Below are 14,456 nucleotides of genomic sequence, written 5' to 3'. Positions count from 1 at the left end.
AGATGTAACTCCTCAGGGCATCTTCACATTGCAAAGGTTAAAAGCTCTTGAAGCCCTAATAATACATAGAGATGGGGTTTAGTCCAAGATGAAAATTGCTGAGGCATAAGGCTGAAAAAATGTGCCAAGATATCTGCAGTGGTTGTGCAACACTAGGAGTCTGGAACATAGGGATTGTGTTGGGGGACTTCTCTTCTGAACTACTACTTTGGGGGATTTAAACCACCTCCTCCTACACAAACCAAACAAATACAAAGCCCAACAAACCAACCAAAAAAACCACCCCCAAAACAAAAAGTATCTGAAACAGTGATGGTCAGAGCTTCAGTGAGCAAGTTCTGAACTATTGCATGTTGTGTTTCAGAGTGTGGATATCATGCATCATTTAGGCTTGTTAAGGAAAACAATTAGTAGTTTGTCTGGTGACTTGTTTTTCTTTTGTTTCCTTCTTTCCCAAATTGTTGTAAACAGCAGCTATTTGTGAGGATTCTCTGTGGAGGATGCAATGACCATGACTTAAGTCTGAGCTGCAGGACTGGGCTTTAGGCTGGAAAGGGGAAGGGGAGATGAGCTCATTGTATGAAATTCTCTTATGCCTTCTTTTTGTTTTTCAGTGGATGAATATATTGCTATTGCTAAAGAGAAGCATGGATACAACATGGAGCAGGTAAGAACCCTTTGAATACTTACCTTATTTTAAACCTTTTTCAAGAGGTATCAAAACATGACTTAAAATGCCTAGACCTGCCTCGTCCCTTCTGTACAGTCTTGTTTCCTCCTCTCCTCCTTCTCCCCAAAGTGGCTGTTTCTAATAGGAAGCTATGCTATGGGATTATGGAGATCACCCCTAGTTCTACATCAAGAGTCAAAAGAAGAAACACAAAACCATTGTAAGCTGTAGTAGGGTCTGGCCGTGAGCGTCATGCTTCTCGTGGTCACTACCTCTTGGACACTTTCAGAATGCTTAAACAACATTAAGGACATTGACTTGTCTTTGGACAGCTGCCTAATTGCATTGCAGTTTCCACTTGACTACTTCATCTCTGCTTCATGGATGTCTTAAGCAGTTATTAATGAGCTATTGAGCCATCATGTGCTTTTCTTAGGGAAACCAATATCCACAGTTATTTACCTTAAAACTGTGCTGCAAACCACTGTGCATTACGTAGGTGAGCACCTCAGGTGTCGGTGCAGTAGTGGTAGATGAATTCAGCAACTGGCCCTCAGGCTTGTCAGTGCCTTTAGCCTAGGGATGGAAATCCTGGTCTGAGGGGCAGACCTCTCCTTCATGTGCTCTGGCATTGTGTACTGATTTTCCCCTGAGTTAACTAGTACTGGTTTCAACACTCCTCTGGGAAGATGAGCAGACCTGTGCTGGGAAGGTTTTTCTGAGTTCTGTGGAGTTTCCTTGTGCACTGATACTTGCCTGGAAAGGGAAGGTGGGGAATTTCATGACTTACTGTCTTGACAAATTATGTACTGTCTCTACAACGAGATTCTGTGAAAAGCTGAAAGTTGATGAAGCTGTTGAGGCAAGGCTATGAGCATAGAAAGTAACAATTGGGATTGGCAAGGTTTCCTTTTTAAATGACTCCGCTGTCACCTTTGAGTCAGACTTTCAGTGGTTGATACTCGTGTTCAAAAAGCCTTCTTGTGGAACGTGAACATTCAAGCTGAGATAGCCAGCAAAATTTCCAGCAAACCCAGGAGTGATCACATTTGATAGTTACAGTTTGTATGAGGCAGAAATCAGTGACAAGAAAGGCACCAAAAGGCTGCAGGCTTCAATGAAAATAAGGATGGTAGCTTACTTCAGCTGAGATGGGTGTATCCTGCTGTTGGATATTGGGGCTAATACTTGCCAAAAGAGATGGTCTCAGGGTAATAAAAATGGCTTTCATTACTTCAGTGGAGAAGGGTTGTTTGCAGAGTCTAGACTGACTTTTCCTTCCATCCTCTATATGTAGAAGTTATGAATCTTGCCATAACAGATTGTAAAGTGATTGAGCAATCTGTGAAGATATCCTCCCCCAAAAGAAACCCCTTCCTTACCCCTTCCCCAGCACTCTCACATAATACCCTGCAGTTAAACATGTTTCCCTTTGGGATTTCCTAGACAGCTACACTAGGCACTTCCAGAAAATAACTGGAGAAGATGGACCTTGCTTCACTGTGGAAGGCACACACTCATTTTGTATTATAGGGACAAGTGTCAAGGCTTTCAAATCAGCGTGATTTGTTGTGTCACCAAGGGACACTCTCTCTTCTGCCCGTGTCATCAGAGTTGCTGTTGGCTGGATAACTGTGGGCAAGCTGCTAGGGACACCCTGGAAGCCAGTTACAGCTCACTTTAGCATTTGGCTGCTGTCTCTGGGCTTTGCTGGCTGAGACAGCCCTTTCCCACACTTGCATCCCCCCGACAGCTGGTCTCCTTGGACTCCTGTGCAGGCAGCTTGGCTGACATCTCAGGGATTCCCATTCTTCCACTTGTGCCCCTTGCCCAAAACCCACCTGTGTGGACCAAGAGGTGCCAGTTTGTGGAGGGGAGTGGTGAGCTGGGGCACGTGCTGGTCTGTCAGGGCAGCTGGGGTGGTGCTGGCACTCTCCTACCCGTCAGCTTTGCCATGCAGCTGCCTGTGTCCGTGCTGTGTGTGGCTCTTGTAGCTCCCTCCTTTCTCTCCTCTTGCCTGTGGCCCAGTGCCCTGGTGTTGGCTCTGCTGTCAAACAATGGCTGGAGGATGGGAGCTGTGCTGGTGGGAGTCCCTGCAGCCTTGCCAGATGGAGGGCAGGCAAAGGGCAGGCTCTGGCAAGCGAGGGAGCTCAGGCAGCACAAGCCCACTTCAGCTGGTGGTGCAAAGTGTGTAGATGGTTGTGCTGAGCCGTAGCAGTCGCAGGCTTTGGAGAGTGCTACAGGGATTCTGGCCATGAGCTGTGTTCTCCTGCCAGGCTGTCAGATACCCTGGGATAAAACAGGCTGGAAAAAAAATCTCTGTGCTCACCTGTGTATGAGTGCAGGGCTCAATTAGGGCAGCATGAAGTGCAGGAGCAATACTGCTCTCCTGTTTCTTTATAGGGAAATCCTTTTCATTTACCTTCTCACTTTGTGTAAGCAGCTGTCCCCTCAGCCCATGCTAGCACCTTAGTGATATTTAACTCTCTCCTGCCCTCCCAAAATGTCTCCCTCCTTGTTTTCCCCTTGCTTTCTCATGGGTACAGCTCATATCTGAAGCTGAAATGGATGGCAGGGGAGAGAAAATTCAGTACTTTGACTGCAAAATGGTTCCTTTGGCCCCGTGTTTGCCAGGGCAGAGAGAGACAAGTGTCTGTGTGGCTCCTGTGCATCTCTAGTGACTGTGCTGCAACCAAGATGACTACTTTTTCTGCATGGTGGCACAAGGGAGGAGAAGGGTGCCTTGGCAGCACTGAGGCCAGTAGGGTCAGGACAAGATCTTGGATAGTACCAATATTTATAGGCATGCTCCCTGCAGAATCTCAGGGGAGAGAGATCCCATAAAGGAACTGCTTTTTGCATAGCAAAGCACACTGGGGAAACCCCAAATCTGGAGGGGTTTTGTAGTTGTGAGCAGGCAGGGCGAAACTACTAGATGAGAGGAACTGGCTGTGAAACCTGAGCTGAGTTTGCATATGATGAGCAGGTTACTCCGACCTTTTACTCAGCATGTTAGGGATTGTTTTAACTTCAGTGCTGTTGCTAAAAGCTGTGTTCTAGCTCTGCAGAGTCAGACCTTCCCGAAATGACTTGAGGTGGTTGCTGGCATGCTAGATATAGTGATGTGTCATATTGCCCTGGGGCTGTGTGCCCCTGGGAGAGGGGTGTCTCAGAGAAGGTGGGAGGAGGACAGCTTGCAGGTGGTGCTCTTTGTCTTTGGAACTGAGAAACCGACTGTCACAGTGAAACCAAGTGTCTCTCAAGGGAACAAATCATCAGCCCCTGGGATGAGTGAGGTTTGGTTCTCCTTTGGGCCAGGGATGTCTTAACAGCAAATCAAGGTTGTGCATACTCTCTCTTTCCTGTTCTTCCCTCATCCTCTCCCCAGTTTCCCCTTCTCCTTCCTAAAGAGTCCCTTAAGCAACCATGAAACCCCCCAGCTGGAAGGGAGTTTAGCACTGGCAAGAGGCTTTATTTGGTCCAGCCTGGTTTTTAGGTAGTCTTCCCAAGTCTTTACTGATCACAGTACGCACAGGAAAGCTAAGCAAAGTTGGAGTAATTTCTTCTCCCCCCTTTCTGTTGCTCTTATTACATTACTACCTGTGTGGTTTGGATAAACTTCCAAGTTGCTCTTTGCAGCCTAGCAGGGGGCAGATTCCAGCTTTCTTGTACAAGAAGAAAGCATCTGATAGAGCTGGGAATTCAAATGATGACTAATGTGACACCTGAGAAAAAGGCTGTGTCTCTCTCTTTGCATGCATATATTATTGTTTCTCGTGATTACAACTGTCCACTTGATGTCCTTGTTATTTCCAGGCCCTGGGGATGCTCTTTTGGCACAAGCACAACATCGAGAAGTCTTTGGCAGACCTGCCAAACTTCACTCCATTCCCAGATGAGTGGACAGTGGAAGACAAGGTCTTGTTTGAACAGGCCTTCAGTTTCCATGGAAAAACCTTTCACAGGATCCAGCAGATGGTAAGTGGTGTCACAGCAATGGGAAAGCACAACAGGCATTTGGACCTTTGTCTTCAGTGCTCATTGTACTGAACTCCCATCTGATGCTCTTAGGAGAGAAAAGGCCTAAGGGGATGTTAGAGGCAAAATGTTACCATGACTAGAAAGAAACAACAGTGTTCCAGTGTTTCCACTTGTGTAGAAGTGGTTCAGGATAAACTTTGTGCAGTTTTTTTGGTTGTGACAGTTTCCAGTCCCCTGTGTGCTGTGGTAGTGTTTGTCTCAGCTGGAGTTCAGGCATGGTCTGTACACATGTGCCCACCCACACACAGAGTAAAGATCATCTCCATGCAAAGCTGATTTCCTTTCTTCGACTGCTTTTTAGGAATCCTCTTTATTTGCCTATGAAGTCTGTGCCTAATGTGATTTGGGATTATCAGTGGATGCTGGGGTGGAGGTTTTCACATCATTTAAGCATCCAGCCCTTTGCTTTCAGTTGGTGGTGATACTTTTGTACACTCTGATTGAACACTTCAGGGCTATGTTTCTGCCTGAGAAAGAACTACTGGGGTTTGTGCAGTTTACTTTCAAAAATGGGAAAGGATGGGATGTAAAAATTTGTTATTAATTGTGTCTTCAGAGTTTCTTCAAGTGGTTCATCACCTGGATGGGAACCAGACTTGGTTCTCTGCCCTCCTTCAGTAAAGTGCCTCTTATGACCCTTTGAAGTGAGCCTACACTGTTGTAGCCTTTTCAGCCTCTAAAACACAGGTGAAGGTCTGTGTTGCTGATCCCACTGGAAAGCAACTTGATTCATAGAATGGTGGGGGTTAGAAGGGACCTTTAGAGATCATCCAGTCCAACCCACCTGCAGAAGCAGGTCCCACCTAGATCTGGTCACACAGGAACATGTCCAGGCAGGTACTTGATTCCCAAGTGTGAGGAAAAGCTACCTGCTGCCCTTTAGCCAAGGGACCTGGAAGAAGCTTGTTCTCCTCTTGTCAGCCTTGAATGTTCCTTCGCTGGCATTCATTTCTAAATGTCCTTGGAGTCCTGGGTTCTCCCACTGCCCTGGGTCAGATGATGGGGCTAGCAAATACTATGGACAGCTGCTACAGACAGTCTGGAGAGTTGTGGACTCCTGAAGGATGAATCACAGAATCTTAAAGGTTGGAAGAGACCTTGAAGGATCATCTAGTCCACCCCCCCTTGCCAGAGCAGGACCTGTTTTTCCTGTTTTTACACAGGGAAAGAAAGGGGAGAAGGGGAATGTCCTGGGACAGGGAGAGCATAAAGTCTCTGTTGTTGCTTGGTTAAATGCCAAAGCAAGAAATCCTTGATGTGGTTTATGTGCAGAAGCTTGACTCTGTCCCTGAGTGAAGTGCATTCCAGTACAGGGATGCCAAGCTCATGCCCTGTTCCCAAGGTAGTGATAGCTTTTTTTACTGTTGCTCCCACAAAAGCCATCCTACATGAAAGGAATTAAATGGCATGAAGCTTTGTGTTTAGCAGGGGACAGGAATCAGTGGCTGGGGAGCACATTAGTTGTTAGTTTATATATGCTACCCCATTAGCAGCAGTGCAGCTTGGAACTGAGGGGAAAAAAATCATCAAAGGCAGAGAAGTGAGTTATGTTATTTACTGGAGCCAATTCTGACATTTTGGCACTCTTAGCATGTGTTTGTAGCCAAGTGGATGTGTCAGGAACAGCCCTGTCCCTGAGTTTGTTCTGTGGAACTCTGGAATTCCAGCGTAGCAGGCTGCTGCGTGGCGACACACCATCCCCAGAGCACCTGTGCCCTGCCACTGCACGTGGATTGATGCCTGTGTGCATCTGTGGGCCAGGGCAGTAGTTCTGCTGGGATCCTGTATTAGGATCTGAAGTCAACCTTCAGTCTGAGAACTGAGTGTATCTCAGGTGAAGACTTAAACTGCAATATCTGTGTAAGAGGAATCTGGCTCTTGCTGACAGTTTTGTTTTCCTCCCTAACCGTCCTGCCCTCCAAACTGAATCACACACTCAAACATGCTCTGTTCAGCAAAAAAGGCTGGACTTTTACCTTGTACAAGTTCTGTGTAGGGACATCCATGCAGAGTATATCAGAAGTAGAGAATGAGTGTAGTTTGAAGGCAGACTTCTTGTTCACAGATGCAAGGCAATGACACTAGTGTAAAAGGACAAAATCCTCCATGATGCTGAGGCTGGTGCTTTCCTATATCCTCAGCTCACCCTACAGTAATGTTTCACCTCTTGAAAACACCTTTTGTTGAAATAGACTCCAGCATGTGAATGGTGTGGATAAGCCTTTTAAACCAAACATCACAGATATGCTTAGGATGTAGCCTGCAGTTCATCAGTCCCTGCAGTTGCTTTCACACACCCGAGTCGCCTTTTAAAACTGTTATCTCCATTTCAAGGCCCCATTTGGGATTTGCTCTTGCTGTATTCCTCTGTTCTGAAGGGTACCATTGACTTGGCTGGTGAGTGGAGGCTTGCTGAGATGCTCTTTAGAGATTTTGATGTCCTAAATAGTAGGCACTAACCTGAAACACTCCTGCATAGGTGATTTTTGGAAAGGCTGTGGAACTGCCTTGCTTGAGCCTTTGAGGGAATCCAGCGCAGAGAGATCAGATGTTCATTGACAAAGACAGACCAATTGTGTGTGAACTCCTGGGGATACTTTACATATAAACATATAAAAGGATACATGTTTAATTTACAGCTTCCTGACAAATCAATAGCCAGCCTGGTGAAATTTTACTACTCCTGGAAGAAGACAAGGACTAAAACTAGTGTGATGGATCGCCATGCTCGTAAACAAAAAAGGGAACGTGAGGAAAGGTAGGTTTGCAAGCAGAAAGGCTGTGTATTGGTGCACACCCTTTCTGGAGATCATCTTGAAGCTTGTTAGCCTGTAAGAAACTATATGTAGGATTTTCCCCAAAATGTTTCCTGGTACCACACCTTCTTTCCCCATCCCTCTTCCCTGCTCTGCATGTGTTGCTTTGCTTAAAGCCAAAAGGAGTCTGTTGGCAATTAGGTCTGCTCCCTTTACCAACACTGCACTTCTTGGTAGCCTTTCAGTGCAGTGATCACCATCCCATCACTCTGGAAGCCTTTTTTTTCCCCTCTTGCTCTACTGCTTGAAGGTGGAGAAAATGAAACTAAAACTGTTTACAAGCTGATGGACACTGTTGTCAGCAGAGCCAGGGGAGCTGATAAACAGTAAAAGGAAGTAATGAAAGAGCTGGAAATCTGCCTTGATCTCCTCCAGGTGATGCTCATTAGAGTGAGAACATGCAGTCGATGTGGCCCAGGCTCCAGTGCAGCACCCCTCAGCCTGGATGTACGCACACAGCCCCCCTCTTCCCTGCCTTAGAAAGCTGTTACCAGTATAAGTCTGTCAGGCCAAGCTCTGTTTCCCCAGAAAGACCAAGTTGAGGCTGTGGTTCTGAGTGCCAGGAGAACTTTGGGTGAGTTCATGCCGTGGGTGCGGCGGCAGCAAGGCTGATGGAGGCGGGGAAAGGGGTTCCCGGAGTGGGGAACAGGGAAATCCCAGGAGGTGTGGATTGTGCTGCTGCTGGGAGCCAAGGGCTGAGAGAGTGCCATATCTTATCAGGGATGTGGGCTACCATCCTCTGCTCCTTTTCCACATGGGTGTGAGAGATGTAATGGGTTTTTTCAGGGGACCTCCTTTGACTGCAGTTTGATAGGACAGGGTGGAATACACCTGTCTTGCAGGTGCTCAGGAATCTTTGGGAATGAGCTGGCCAGCTTGATCAAGGGGGCTTTAAACTGCAGGACTCAGGGGATGGGGTGTGAAGTGACAAAGCGTGTGTGATCCCATCTAACAGGGAAATGGTGCAGGAAGAGCAACCATGAATGCTTCTCAGCTGCACACTGAGATGAGAGGCAGAAGGCTGAGCATCCTTAGGGAGCATCTGACTGTGGAGGATCCTCTGGAACCTATCCAGTGAAACCTGACTGCTAGAATCAGCCCCTGTGTTGCCTGTGCACCACCACACACAGCTTGGGGAATAAGCAGGAGGAACTGGACATGTGGATGTGGATCCAGGGCCATGATCTCATTGCCATTACAGACATGAGATGAGGCATCTCCCATGACTGGAGTGCAGCCATCAATGGCTATGTGCTATTTAGGAAAGATGGGCCAACGAGGCAAGGGGGTGGAAGTTGCTCTCTGAGTGAGGGAGCAATTAGAGTGCATTGAGCTCTGCCTGGCTGGGGATGAGTTGATTGTTACTGGATGAGCATTAAGGGGCAGGATAATACGGGTGGTGCTGTTGTGGGAGTTTGCTACAGATCACTTGATCAGGAGGAAGAAGTGAATGAGGCCTTCTGCAAACAGTTGAGAGCTGCCTGACAGTCACAATCCCTGGTCCTCATGGGGGACTTCAGTCACCCTGATGTTTGCTGGCAAAGGCACACAGCCAAGCACACACAGTCCAGGAGGTTCCTACAGATTGTTGGTGACAACTTCCTGTCACAGGTGATTGAGGAACCCAGGAGCAGGGGTGTGCTGCTGGACCTGGTGCTACCAAATAAGGAGGGTCTGGTTGGGGATGTGAAGGTTGGAGGCAAGCTCGACTGCAGCGACCATGAGATGGTGAAGTTCAAGATCCTGTGTGGAAGGAGGGTGACCCTAAGCAGGGTTGTCACCTTGGGCTTCAAGAAAGCTGTCTTTGGCCTCTTCAAACACTTGCTTGGAGGAATCTCATGGGATAGGATTTCTAGATGATAAGAGTGCCCAAGAAAGCTGCTCAGTCTTCAAGAGCCATGTCCTCCAAGCCCAAGATCAGTGTGTCCCCACAAGTGGAAAATCAGGAAAAGGAGGTAAGAGGCCTTTCCATCTGCTTGGTGCAGATATCTCCTCAACCTGCTCTAAAATGCAGTTAGTATCTTTGCAGACCAAACTCCAGTGTGTAGGAGTGAGCCTTGTTTGGGAAGGGGGAAGAAGAAATGTGTTTTCAGGGTTGAGCTGTACTACGACAGTGACTCACTCAACCTCTCCCATCTCTCCAAGAGATCAACAGTGCTTGCTTAACAGGCAGGGCTGGGGAGAATACTGCCACCCAGCTTGTTCAGTATTTGGTTGACTTTGTCTGACCTAAATCTCTTTCCATTCTGTTCTTTTTCTTCTCTGCATCTTGCACTTTTAAAATTTCCCTACTAATTTAAGAGAGGGGAAAAGAAAGGATCTCATGCAAGGAGTGTGTGTTTCTCTTGTGCTGGGTAGTTCAGGATCTTTTAATAATACCTCTGTAGTTTTTATTCTGTGCTCATAAGTGAAATGAGTGCAATTTGGAAATATGTCTCTGGTGCCTGTGTCTGTTTGCTGGGAAAAGCATCACCTCAGACCATCTGGGGATTGGAAAAGAACTGGGCTACCATGTGCTGTCACTTCTGTGATCTTCGAGCAGCTGGGTGGGAAATGTGTAGCTTGGTTCACACCTGCAGCAAGCCACATACCAGGCCATCAGTTCCAACATTTGTTTCCCCTTCTTCCTCTCCATTTAGTAAAACTGTGCAATGACAACACCCTGAAGGACTTGTCAGTGCAGCTGTGCAGGGCATGGAGGCAAAGCTGGGTGAATTTGGGGTGCCTGGGGCTTGTGGTTGTACTTGTGCCATTGAGTGCTGGGCAAAACTTCAGAAATGTTCTTCACTTAACAGTGACCAATGTCTAAAGCTGCAGAAACGAGTAGGTGGGTTTTGATCTAGCTCAGACCTAGGGAGCTTTCTAGAATAGCAGAGCAAACTATAAGCACAGCGAAGCCCGTGGGGGATTTGGCCTTCGCAGAAGCTCTTTTGGAGATGGGCTTAAGGGAAGAGACAGTCTGAGGTGTCTCACTCAAATACTGTGATATCTCTTCTGTGGCTAGGCAGGGAAATTCCCTAACCCCTCAGATCATCACTAAAATAGCTCACAGAGCATTTGGGACCAGATTTTCAGTAGGTGTTCTTAGCAAGGGGTTTTGTGTATGCAGCTCTAGGAAGGGATGCTTGTGAGTTCGTTCCCTGGAATCATGATTACACAAACTACATATCTTGTGGATCAGCTCGTGAGCCAGGCAGCTTGGGAGAGTAATAATGGCTTGTACAGGTGACTGCTGCTGTGGAGATGGATGCCAGCTCAAGCCACCCAGTAGTACATTCCTCCTCTGAGCAGGGGAGGTGACTGCAGGAGGGACACAGCCATGAGTCAGTGCTGGCATCACAACCGTGCTCATCACCAGGCCTGCTGTCCCATCCTCAGCATCCCAGCACTGGGCTTTGCCTTGTGCTGGTGCTGTGCCATACTTGCACCAGCCAAAGTTCCCTGTCCCAGGCAAAGGAAAAAGCATAACCCCCCCCCCCCCCCCCCCAAGAGACCCACAAACTTTTGATTAGGTCAGCTTCGTCTGTTTCTGGGCATCATCCCAAATGGTGCAGTTAAATTCAGAGGTGTACAGCACAAAAATTCTAAATGGTGAAAATATAATCTATTTAATGTCTGATTAGAACTCCACTGAAGCCAAACTTGCCAGGTGTGCCACAGTCGCTTTCAGTATGGCCCCAGTTTCATGCCTGTTGTTATTACTCTGTGACTGACAACCTCTTTTTGTTTTTCCAGGGGAGAATGAAATGTGAGGCTGGTTGCTGGAAAAGCCCCCAAAACAACCACTCCTCATTTTGGTTTTTTGCTTGTTCTTGAGGGAGTTCATCTTGTGCATATCTGTTTTGCTAAATGTTCAGGAGTGATATGAAACCTTCATTTCAGCTACTTTCTGTAATACTGAGTCTTTGTTTCTGTCTGGGTTTGCCTAAAGTGCCCAGTGTCCCATGTTCCTTGTGTAATCAATTCCATGTATTTTGCCTTCATCTGGGTAGCCTTACCTTGCTGAAGTATGCTGCTGAGAAGTCTGTTTTTACAGTACATGCTCCCTTGTGTCTTTGCAATTAGGAATTTCTCAACTCAAACTGAAAGTGTGGAAGCTGTTGGGTTTGCTATTGCATCCATCCCTTTCTTTTTCATATGCTATTTACAGAGGGCCTCACAGACTAATGCAGTGCTTGTTTGCTTTTGTCTTCCAGTGAGGATGAAATGGAGGAAGCAAATGGAAACAACCCAATAGATATTGAAGTTGAACAAAATAAGGAGAGCAAAAAGGAGGTAAAGTTTCTTTTCTTACCACTGCAAATGAAAGTGTTTACTTACTTGCTACTTCATGTAGAAGCTGACAGTATCTAATTTTCTTTATTTGTGCTTTGTGTAGTTGTCATACAGGAAAATTGGATATTGTCAGCTTCCACATGAATTATTCTGGAGCTGGGAAAATTCAAGACTCTGCCATCCCATGACAACGTGCTATGAGAACACTTCTAGCCTCTTTGAATTCAGATTGGCTGCATTAGCTTGAGCCACCTTCAGGGATGGTTTAAATCAACCTAACTGCGTGGGGATGGACTCAGAAGCACTTATGTCCCCCCTGAGATGGCTTGGTGGAGGGGAAGGATGTCCTTTAATATGTTCTAGGTAGACTAGTGAGAGAGTGTTTATCTACACCTTAGCTACTAAGGGAAATTCTTGTTATACTGAAATCCTCAGCAGTGGTTCTGAGGATTTCAGTGGCACTAGAATTGGAGCTACAGTGGTGAACAGTAGAGAAGGTGACTTTTGTGTGGCCAGTTTGCTTTATGTGACAGAGGGGCCTTATCCTGTTGTTATACACAGAATATGTTGTCTGCTTAAAATGCAATACTTGCACTTCAAGTGGGCATAGAGTTGTAGATGCAAACAGAGCCAGACAAATACATCCATTTTGAAAACCTGGCCTGTGATTCTTAACTGGAAAGTGCCTGTTTGGTTTTTCACATGTACAACCTGCTGGCTATTTGTTACTAAATAAAATATCCTTGGCATTCAGCAGCAGTGTGAGTTATGTGTGTGAGTGCTGCAGCAAGATGCTCACCCTAGGCCTTGCCTCCTTCATGTAGCTCCTTTTCCTGGTTTCTTGAAAGAGAAGGACTGTGGGATAGAGATCAGTCTTAGTTGCTTTAAAGAGTATATGTAGGGAAGAAAAGCACTGGAATTCTTTACAAACATCATTGCACACAGGCAAAAACAAGGGTGTGGAGCAGGTGCTTTGTCAGTGACCATCAGGGAGATTAATTCCTCTAATAATTGATTTGGAATGGAATTAACTGTAAAGCTGCAGCATATTAGTCTGTTCTTCACCCATGCCACGGTGCTCTCTGGACTTTCCAGAAAAGCCTAGCTCTTAGGGGATCTCAAAGGATCACTTCAGAGGACAGAGTGGATGTGAAGCCACTCATTTTCACCCTCACAAGGAGCTGAGTTCTCAAAAGCCTCAGTGACACCCACACTGGCAGGGTTCTCACTTGGCTAAGTTTGCAGCTGCATACTGCAGCTCTCGTGTGTCTTGTAAATAATTAATGCCATCATCTCATTTCCCTGAGTTCAGGCTTTTCCATAAGCTTTCTGAAAGCTTGCGTCTGTAGGAGAGCTCCCTTCAATCCCCTTTATTGCTGCTTCCTTCCTTCCCTTGCTGGCGTGCTCTGAACTTGCTGCAGAAGGAGGAAAGGTGTTTCTTTGCCACCTTGGCTGCCCCTGTTGTAAGGCCAAGCCAGAGCAGATGCCTGAGCATTGTCATCAAGACACTTTTTTGTGGAAAGTCAAGTAGGGGAGGAGATTGTCTGCCCTGTGTGTCACACTAACACAGGCTGTAGCACTCTGATCTGAAGGAGGTCACCAGAGCTCACAGAGCACGTGCCCGACTCTTGGTTGTGTGTGCAACGATGGGCAGTATTGTGAGGGGCTCTTCTGTTCAGGGATGCTATTGCTGGGCAGAAGGAAGCTGACAACCTGCATAGCCTGTTCAGAGTTGATTTATTTTGGAGTATCCAAGCTTGGTTTTTCCAGCTCTGAGACATATTAGTTACTGTATGACTTGCCAAGTAATACTGGGCTTTCTCAGGGTATATGACATCTCTCATCCATCTCTCATCCATTTCCTCTTTTGGAGGTCATTGTAGGTGCAATCTTCCTCCTTTCTTTTTTTTTTTTGGTGCTTTCAGTGTTAGTGCATTTGTTTGGGTTTCCTGTGAGAGCAACTCCATGATGCTGATGTCACAAACTACAGCTGCCTTCTTCACATCTGCCCTGTTCCTGGAAATGCCTCCTGTTTCATCCACTGCACTTGCATGGCTTGACATAGCTTGGTCTTCTCTTTTTACCCAGTGAAATCTGAGGAGGGGAACCTTGATTTGTATTAAGATATTTGTGAGACTGGGAGTGCACTGGGTAGCAGTGGCAATATCTAAATGAGCAAAGAAGCACTGCCAAATCCCTGATTCTCTCTGGCTTTCATGAGTTGATGTAGTTCTACAGAGATGTGTGTGGCCAGGAAAGCAAGGGTTTCCAGTATAGGATAGACACTCAAATGTTCAGAGCCTGTGCAATTTCACCAGGGCTTAGAGGCATTTGGAGCTGTCAGAAACTGTTCTGCTGGTGGTCTGGCTTCTTGTCCACAGCATAAGAGCTTCACATTCCTTCAGCTGTGTAAAACAATCATTGGGAACTGTTTTCGTTTTTCCTTAATGTTGAGGCTTGTGGGGTATTTACACTGCAGGCATTGCATGTTGGTCAGCCTACAGCCTGGACCTGCACAATGCTCTGAAGTTCTGCATGGAGATGAAAAATGAATAGATCTGAAATGTCTCTCTATGTTGAATAATTTACCTGGCTGAGTTATCAAAGTCCTTGTTTCTGAAGTGGAGTGCAGAGCTTACCTCACTTGTTCATAG

At 46.5% G+C, this 14,456-nt stretch overlaps 1 protein-coding gene across 2 annotated transcripts in view; it reads left to right on the top strand.

The window, feature by feature from the left end:
* The window catches only part of RCOR1 (REST corepressor 1), an 85,566-nt gene that overhangs the window by 59,069 nt on the left and 12,041 nt on the right, over positions 1–14,456 (top strand). For both annotated transcript variants that reach the window (XM_061998023.1, XM_061998022.1), the window contains 4 exons: positions 615–667; positions 4,487–4,648; positions 7,351–7,469; positions 11,724–11,802. In XM_061998023.1, coding sequence (XP_061854007.1) covers positions 615–667; positions 4,487–4,648; positions 7,351–7,469; positions 11,724–11,802 — 413 coding nt within the window. The remainder of the gene's footprint in view (positions 1–614; positions 668–4,486; positions 4,649–7,350; positions 7,470–11,723; positions 11,803–14,456) is intronic.

This window comes from Colius striatus, chromosome 6 (assembly GCF_028858725.1).
Source record: "Colius striatus isolate bColStr4 chromosome 6, bColStr4.1.hap1, whole genome shotgun sequence".
In the NCBI taxonomy this organism is placed as follows: domain Eukaryota; kingdom Metazoa; phylum Chordata; class Aves; order Coliiformes; family Coliidae; genus Colius; species Colius striatus.
This window is presented reverse-complemented; position numbering and strand designations above follow the sequence as displayed.